Below are 8,720 nucleotides of genomic sequence, written 5' to 3' on the forward strand. Positions count from 1 at the left end.
TTTGATTGGATCCGATTCGATATTGATTTGGGTTAGTGTTGCCTGGATTATATGACTGTAAAATATATATTGAAATAATAATTTCACAATAATTATTGTGAAATAAATAACTCAAATAGGCATTTCAATATCCATTTAAAGTGCAAAAAAAGAAAGAAATTGCAACAGCTCAAGCAGTAAACAAATTATTTTAGCTTGTCTGATTTATTCTGTCACCAGACACACAGCTTGCCATGAAGCACCCGGCATTTTTCAGGTATTTTATGACAAACCGTGTCCGATAACAGAGAAACCAAACAAGCTATAGTAAATATAGATAATATGAACGTCATTGAACTAATATAACATTTAGAAATTTAAGCTGAAATGTCCAGCATTTTCTCTAAAGAAAAGTTTAGTTCAGGAGTTTCCAAAACTACTGGGATTAAAGTTCACCAGGCAAAAATGTAATGATGAGAAAAAAAAATATCGATCTTTAGACATACACATCGATTTTTAGGAATTAATATGAGAATCGATTTTTTTCAACACAGGCCTAGTCATAACATTTAGTCATTTTATGCAAGTTTAGTGTGACTGGTGCAGAAAACCCTCTGTTGCGTAGATGCTGACGTCTTTGAAAGACAGATCTGTGTTCACAAATAAATGATTCAATTTGGGGAAGAAAAAAATAAATCTGATCCCACTGTCTTGGTTTGATGTTTTTTTTATTTAATGTCAAGTCTGATTTAAAAACAAAAAAAAAACAGTCGAAGGCTTGTTCAGCTGACCTCTGTATCTTCTTCTCAGAGTTTATCGAGGGAGTCTCACAATTCAGCGTCAAGGGAGACAAAGAACAGAAGCTGCGATGTAAGTGAAGCTGCATGCTCATTAACACTACCTGTCCGAAGGTAAATGTGCTGCTTCCAGGTCTCGCGCCTCCCTGAGCAGAGCTGCTTGTTCTGCTGCTTTTGGACTAAAAGCAGACAGAGCTTTGTCTCCCATGTACCGCTCCTCCACCCCTTAAATCACTACCCTACTGTGTAGCTCGGTCGGTGTCTCCGGACAACTGATTCACACTTGTCCTTTTTCCATTTGCACCACAGTCGCCTTCAGGATCTATGACATGGACAAGGACGGCTACATCTCCAACGGCGAACTCTTCCAGGTCCTGAAGATGATGGTTGGCAACAACCTGAAGGACACGCAGCTCCAGCAGATTGTGGACAAAACCATAATAAATGCAGACAAGGACGGGGACGGCAGGATATCCTTTGAAGAGTTCTGTGCAGTAAGTCGGAGCCGTCTGGGGGGAATTATGGGGAGCATTTCTGCTGATGCGGCTTGTTTTTTGTGTTTTCTTTGGTAGGGCAAAGAGCTTTGGTGCAATATAGATGGCGAGCACGTGGCATTCAAGGTCTAGTTCAAGCTCAAGGAGGCAAAGATAATTATTCGAACAGGATGGCTGTTCTCCTTTTCACGCGTCCTCTCCACCAAGTCGTCTCCTGTTAGGTCCCACAGGAACCAGCTTTGCTCTAAGACATTTTCTGGCTCCATTACTGACTCTGACAGACATCGGAGCGTTTGACAGCTGGATCTCCAGAGCCTTGAACTAAAATGGCTCTCCGTGGGCCTTTGGGAGATTGTTTTCAGGACGACGCAGGAGAAGCTGCGTACTTCAAGCTTCGAGGAACGCTGCTCCAGTCTAAGGACTGTTATGCCAAAGAGTGTAAAAATAAAAAGACGGTGATTATAAATAGATTTTGTTTGAAGATGGGTATTTAAAGAACATAGTATTTACACCTCCAAGATCTCAGCCCTTCCCTACTAGAATATGTGCTGCCTCACACGTTCATGTCTGAACACACACACAACCAGGATACTTTTAGCTTTTTACTAAAATACAGTATATTCAGATGTTAAATTTAGATCCTCCACTTTTATTCCAGATACATTTGTGTCCAAACTAGGGGGAGAGTCTAGGAGTCGCAGCCAGAATTGTGTTTGTAGTTCAGTTTTCCACTCGTTTATCCAGGTTGCTTTCACAGTAGGTTTTTGGCGATTGTCCATCTCTACTTTGAAGTGTCGTCCAATCAGCTTGTTGTATTTGACTGAATCTGAGCAGAGTATCCGCTTCTGTCTTATCACCAGTAAACACTCGTGACCCGGTGCCATTGGATGCCACGCAGGCTCGCGCAATCACACCGTCTCCACGTGTTTCATAGATGTATATTTGGATCATGAGCTGTTCCAAAGCTGTCTTTCAGGTTCAGGTTGACCAGAGTTTCATAATTTCCTCAAAAATGCTGCTCTGCAAGGTTTTCTGTCAGCCGATCTGACCTTTCTAGTCTCCAGGCTTTGCACTTTGTCATGAACCCGAGGGAATCCTCTCCGTAGCAGAGACTCGATGCACCCTTGTGCATCTTAGATGTTTAGGGAGACAGTTTTATATTTCTTGACTTCATGGTTTGTAGAAGCAGCCAACTGATGACTGGATGTTTTTTTTTCCCCCTCGCTCTCTCCACCAGGTGGTCGGTGGTCTCGATATACACAAAAAGATGGTGGTGGACGTGTGAGCGCTCTCTGCTTGCTGAATCCCCCTCCTTGCCCTCGACACTCGCGTTCTCCACCATCTCTGAAGATCTGCTCAAGACGTCCGGCAAAATGCGCTGTGTGTAAATCAATGGAAGTATTCTCTCTCTTTTATCTTTCTGTGAAGCCACTCTTTTTTTTTTTTTTTTTTTTCTTTCAAAAAACCACAGGCCTCATGAAGCCAACTTTGAAGTGTTATTGAACTGTAAGTCCTCAACAACCCGGTCGTAGCACTTTAAGAGACTGACGGACATCCATTTGTCATTTGCAAGAGCATCTCCAGTTTTGGATGAGAGGGGAGGAAGGGGAGGAAGAGGGGGGGCAACGTGAAGAGGGTGGTTGGCTTGTTCATATTTCATCCCTTTTTTTTCTTTTTTTTAAATTTTTGATATTTATTTTTTGTTTTTGTCTTTTATAAAGAAGAAAAAAATAGTATATCTATGGTTGTCTTGTAAGGGGAAGTGTGTGATGTGTTTAACACTTGACTTGCGGTTCCTCTAGAAAGTAGGGTATGAAGTGCCAACCAGAACATATCCAGAAACCCGTCCAAGTTATTACCCGTTGTCATCGCAGTCTTGCACACCGGACGAACCAGCGTGCGACACTTCCAACCTCACGGCTCCGTGTCATTAGATGCAAAACAAAAATTTCAAATTTTCTCTTTTCAGTTTTCACTCGCGCGCAGTTTTCAATGAACCAGTTAAGCTTCCAGTCACTCTGCAAACCTGCTCTCATCTTTATTTTTTTTTTTGTAATAAGATTGCTAATTTTATTTAAAAATTTTGAATGTGTTTATATTGTTGGAAATCGTTTCCAGTCATGAAATTATAGGTAGTTTAATGCCAAGAAAATGTCTTTCCAAATAAAAAAAAAGGAAGGAAAAAAAAAAAGGAAATGTGGCTGCAAACTGATAACATGGTTTACTTTTGAAGACGCATTTTACATCCAACAGTGTGCATCCATAGGACAATCTTTAATGAAAATAGTGGCTCTGAACTCCGAAGCGAGCGTTTTGAGACTCTTATTTAATGTTAACGTACTGGCTGGATGAACTTGGCCAAGAACGAAGAGAGTGGATCACGGTAAGGTCAGGTGCTGTTTGTGCAAGGATAAAGCAATTTAAGAGACTTATCTGCAGGCAGCATTTTTTTTAACAAATATGTGTATATTAGGTAATCAATGTGTGCTCATCTTATCTAACTGCAAGAGGAGGTTTTGCCTCAGCTTAACGTAACGCCCTTCTGAATATGTCTCAGTGCAGCACAGGACGGGTCGCAGTTTTCTCCAGCGCAACACAAACACTTAAGATCTTAACATGTTAGCATGATCTGTGCACAGTGGGGTCGACTGTACATTGTAGTCTTTAGTAGTTTTTTTTTTTTTTTTGGTTTTGTTTTATTTGGAACATGTACATTTCAAAAGTTGGCTTCCTCTCCCTCTTTTTATTTTATTTTTATTTTTTTTTCTGTCACAACCACCTCATTTGCTTCCCTACACACCTGCCAACACCAACAGGCAGGAAAAAACTATTCAACAAAAAAAAAAAGTCATTTCTAAGAGTAAAATGCTTTGTACTGTAGACGGACAGATTTTTCTTTTTGCTTTGGAGGCCAACTGCTGGTTTGAACGGGAGTTTTGGGTCCGACCCAGAGTGCTCTGTTGTCCCCATCCCGAAGCTCTGCACGGCTTGGGCCTCCCTGTGCTTGCATGACATGGAAGTATATTTTATTTTTTTTGTTGTGCATGTAGATCAATTTTTTGAAATAATCCTCTTGTTTACACATGGATGGTGATGTTAATATATTTAAGAATTTAACGGTATACAATATGGATGTTGCCAAACTTTGGTAAATGTACACATATTATGAGAGGTAATCCAAATGAACTGAACTACATGTAACTTTTTGTATTTTACCCGGATCAGCGAGATGCTTCGATTCCAGTAAAAGTTGCATATCTGATCCTGTCTCAAACTGCCACACACTGTACTCAGCTTAAAGGGGAATTTTTGTTTTCTTTCTTTCTTTTGTATATAAGTATTTGTTAAATGCAGTTCTGGCTCTCTGTTCTCTGTATAGTTCAGACCGCGCTTTAGTTTGTAAGTGCTACTTTTCTCTGAGGGACTTGGGTTCTTCTTAGTTTGTGTGGGGATATCTGAAAAGATTTAAGTTTGAGAACCTTTTTTTTTTTCTTTTCTTTTTTTTCTGCATGCTGCATCTTATGCTGTGGGACTGTTGGAAACTTGATACTGTATGAAAATGAAATAAAATTTAAATAAACTTTGAAATGTTGAAAGTAAAAAGATTGTCTTTTCCTTTTTTTTAAAGAAAAAAACAAACGAAGTTTTGGCTGACGCATCAAATAGAAAAATACGATAAAGTTGCCAATTTTATTTTTTATGTCAACATAATTTAAATTCAGTCATAAGTGTTGTCTGACGCATCAACAGGTTCCCAGTTCAGGAATCAGGTTTCACTGAAAATGTTTATTTTTCCTGTATACTTACTGTTCAAGATTCTTGATGTACAAATTAAACAATCACAAAAAACTTCTCAATTAAGATGCAGCATCTTTTGGCAACCTATTGAAAAGGGTGTTATTTTAAATGTGGTGAGGGCCAGTACCTGGCATGCATGCAGTAAAGGACACCTGAGCTGTTGGATGTGAAAACTTATTTACTTACTTTCAACCCAAAATGTGGGTGTTTTAGAAACGTAGAATTTCCTACTTCATAAATCTGTATAATAAAAACCTTTCAATTACAAAATACACGATATCTGAGAAATAATTGCCTCCAATAAATGACTTGACCATAAAATACTGGTAGTTGGGTTTAGCAAAAAGGACATGATTGTATGATTTGGCCCACAAATTATAAACATCTGGACTTTAAAGTCGAATGAAGCAGTGTGTTTTGAAGTGTTTCAGCTCGTCATGTCTGCGTGCAAGCGGTTGCTGCTGGCTGAACCAGCAGTGAAGGGATGAGATCGTTTTCCTTCACCTCAAAATACTTAAGATTTTTCTCACAAATTTGCAAGTTTATATAATCAATGTAATCTTTTTTTCCATCGCCCCACCCAGCATTTTTACTCTCAACTGGCCCAATAATACTGCAATACTGCATTTATTGCACACAAATCAAATTTTTTTAATATTTATTTACAAAAATTCATTGTTTCAGTCACCCAGATTATTTCATGCATTATAACTTTATTCCTCATGTTTGACATCAGCTTAGGAGATGTGAGCTGTCTGTTCAAAGCCCAGCAGTCTTGTCTCCTCGCCAGCCACGGAGGAGAAATGAACATCTCAGCCAATGAGACATCAGAATCTCTCTGCGGTCCGACTGGCCACCACTCTGATGTTGCCGTAGACCTTTGAAGGTGGACTTCCTGTGGAGTCAAAAGGGGTTTAAAGGTCACTTCTTAGAACGGCCGGTGTATTCAAAGCGCTCTGCTGCAAATATCACATCAACTAGCTGATCCGATATAAAAAGAAAGTCCTTCCTACCTAAGATTAAGTTACATATCGCCGTCCGGGCCATCTTGATATTCTGGAAAGAACCTAATAGGTGGACTTTTCTGCAGGAGGGAACATGGAACAGTGTTAACTATTGTAGGTTGGAGAAATAAAGGCCACCAAATACATGTGTTTGTAAAACATTATCAAAGAAAACAAATACTGTGACAGCGGTTAATTTAACAATTCAAGAGTTTGCCAGTTGGCTACTCACGTGTCTGCAAGCACAATGCGAGTCTTTGTCACATTTTCAATAGTGAATTTGGTTTTTCCTCCCTTCCCTGCTATTCTTCCGATAGCTCTGGATAAGTGGTCTCCCTTGAGAGGTTTCACTGCAAAAACAAGGTTTGACAGAGTTCAACTAACTGGAATTTCTGGAGGAGAGATTGCGACAATGCAGAAGGAGTTTCAGAGGGAAGTGCTTCTGTGGTTCAATCTCACCATCTGTGACATCAAAGCTTTCAAGGAAAAGCTCATCTAATCTGATGAGAGCCATGGCATCCTGGGAACAGGAAAGGTGATTGTTACATCACAAACAGAAAAGTGCAGCAAGGTTCGGCATCAAGAATCACATGCTGCGGCAGCTTCGACTCAAAGTTCTTAAAAAAAAAACATCGGAAGTAGCAAAAAGCCACCCAGCTCAGGGGTCACCTATCGTTTATTGTGGAAGATTATTTCCTCGTGGCAAATTAATTGTGAATGAAAAATGTTGACCAAAAATAATGGAAATACCTGATTAACATGCCACAGCAAAGATAATATCATGCAGTTTGCCAAAATTCATGTACTCACTTCAACCGCGAATCCAAGAACAAAAGCTCGAACAAAATCTGTTGCTTTTGTGAGTGAACTGATGTCCTGTGTTTCTTTGCATGTCTGAAAGAAACAAGATAGAACACTGAAAATAAACTGTCCATACCAGAGAAAAAAAGATAAGCAGATTTAAGTCAATATTGCTAAAGTGCTTACTTTGATTTCGACATTCCTGGTTTTGAGGTTGAATCTGACTTGAAGCTGTAGATTCTCTACAATGAGAGTGAAAATCTTCATCCAGTTTTCCTTAAGTGGGGTGTATCTGTGAGCAGGAACAGCAATTTTCCGCATCTCATCTGGTCCCTTAAACACACACGAGAGAATGTTTTGCTGTATGTCACTGAAAACAAGGGAACAGCTAACAAACAGCTGTGGATGGCATCACTAGCTTAGGGGAGTTTTTACCTGCCATTTTTTATGTAATAATTGCTCGGGGGGTCATATTCTGGCTCTCTGGAATAGACCTAAACACAACTTGTATTGTAACAGACGCTATATACCTAACATTTAATTGGATTGAACTAATCGTTGTACAGGTGGATTATTTCTTACATTACTCTGCAAAGTAACTAGTGAATCCAGTCACTCTGTATAATATGGTGGCTCAATACTATAGTTATAGTACTATGATTGAAGTAATGGAGAAATGAAAGAAGGCGGATGTAACCCTGGTAGAAACCCGTTTCCCGGGTGATGGGATCACAAGTGGATGGTGCTAAATACAGGTCAGAGTCCCTGCTGGTGCCAGTTCCTGCAGGTCTGCCCCCATTCTCTCCTCTGTTTCCCGTCAAGCTCCATGATCAAAGTCCACCGGCAGTCACAAAAGAAGTTCAAGCCACTGAAGGTGATGTTTATAAAAACATCAGTGGAGTCATTGATGCAAACGTGGGTTTGATCTCTTAATGGTTGACAGCTTGTCTGCCCCTTTTACTTTTGCTGCCACTGATCAAAGTGTAACGGCCACAAATCTGTCCGAACAATCAAGGGTTAATTAATTAATCCAGTATATCCACGACTGATACACCGTTTAAATTGTGCAGACACTGTGTTATGTAAGATACGTGATCAATTATCAAATACTTGGGATCAGATCACAAAACTGGTGCCTGAAGACGAGATAGCTGTATAATTGTCACTGGATCATCCAGTACGCATAATATCAACGGGTTTGAACAGTTTCGGACCGTAAATGTAAGAGGTTTGTCCTCCTTGTGTTACCAGAACAGTCTCAGCTGCTTTATTTAGGTGCAGTCACAAGACCGCAATGCGCAGGCGCAAACCAGTATGTGGTTTAAAGGGACAGTTTGGTAGTACCACCTTGGGGATTACGTTTAAATGTAGAATTACAGTATAACACTGCGATAATATACAGAGGACATGCTTGGCGCATAATTACCCGCAGTTTGTCGCCTGAAATGGGAGGAAACTCTGGCCGTTTGTGCGCCGCGGGCTCGCCCGTCTCCATGTCCACCCCGTCCTGCTCACGCTTTCGCTTCTGACTCCTCTTAGACTTCACTTTTACGAAAGACTCTGTGTCATTGTTGCTCTCCGTGGCCTCTCCAGCCTCCGGTGCTACAGTTTTATCAGCATCCATACCGAAAAAGCGTATTTAAAACCAGATTTTACAGTAAAAACTAAGGCAGACTTTAGCAGCGGAGCCACATGAACGAACTCGTGTGACGAAAGGACCCAAACAGCCCCGTGGTGGACGCCTGGAAAGGGAAAATGCTTATTTATTATACCATAATTTCTATATATATAAAAAATACATACTATTAATGCTTTATAATTTTATATTTGGATACAATAAACTATGT

The 8,720-nt window shown here is 40.1% G+C and overlaps 2 protein-coding genes across 2 annotated transcripts in view; one reads left to right on the plus strand and one right to left on the minus strand.

The window, feature by feature from the left end:
• The window catches only part of LOC133463362 (calcineurin subunit B type 1), a 33,211-nt gene extending 28,338 nt beyond the window's left edge, over nucleotides 1-4,873 (plus strand). Inside the window, exons 4-6 of the mRNA XM_061744865.1 lie at nucleotides 790-849; nucleotides 1,086-1,270; nucleotides 2,508-4,873. Coding sequence (XP_061600849.1) covers nucleotides 790-849; nucleotides 1,086-1,270; nucleotides 2,508-2,555 — 293 coding nt within the window. The 3' untranslated portion in view covers nucleotides 2,556-4,873. The remainder of the gene's footprint in view (nucleotides 1-789; nucleotides 850-1,085; nucleotides 1,271-2,507) is intronic.
• An 806-nt stretch (nucleotides 4,874-5,679) lies between these two features.
• Nucleotides 5,680-8,586, minus strand: pno1 (partner of NOB1 homolog). Its single transcript, XM_061744856.1, has 7 exons — nucleotides 8,300-8,586; nucleotides 7,060-7,206; nucleotides 6,883-6,966; nucleotides 6,532-6,592; nucleotides 6,305-6,422; nucleotides 6,082-6,152; nucleotides 5,680-5,963 (listed from the first exon to the last, which is right to left on the minus strand). Exons 1-7 carry the CDS (start codon nucleotides 8,495-8,497, stop codon nucleotides 5,896-5,898), a joined length of 747 nt encoding a protein of 248 aa, XP_061600840.1. The 5' UTR covers nucleotides 8,498-8,586; the 3' UTR covers nucleotides 5,680-5,895.
• Between the last annotated feature and the right edge of the window lie 134 nt (nucleotides 8,587-8,720).

This window comes from Cololabis saira, chromosome 17, assembly GCF_033807715.1.
Source record: "Cololabis saira isolate AMF1-May2022 chromosome 17, fColSai1.1, whole genome shotgun sequence".
In the NCBI taxonomy this organism is placed as follows: domain Eukaryota; kingdom Metazoa; phylum Chordata; class Actinopteri; order Beloniformes; family Belonidae; genus Cololabis; species Cololabis saira.

Excerpts from the sequence above, each read along its gene's own strand:
- pno1 (XM_061744856.1), bottom strand. The coding sequence starts at position 8,497 with ATGGATGCTGATAAAACTGTAGCACCGGAGGCTGGAGAGGCCACGGAG. Across the intron at positions 6,593-6,882 it reads TTCTTGGATTCGCGGTTGAA|GATGCCATGGCTCTCATCAG; the intron begins GTGAGTACATGA and ends TCCTGTTCCCAG. Across the intron at positions 6,423-6,531 it reads AAGCTTTGATGTCACAGATG|TGAAACCTCTCAAGGGAGAC; the intron begins GTGAGATTGAAC and ends TTGTTTTTGCAG.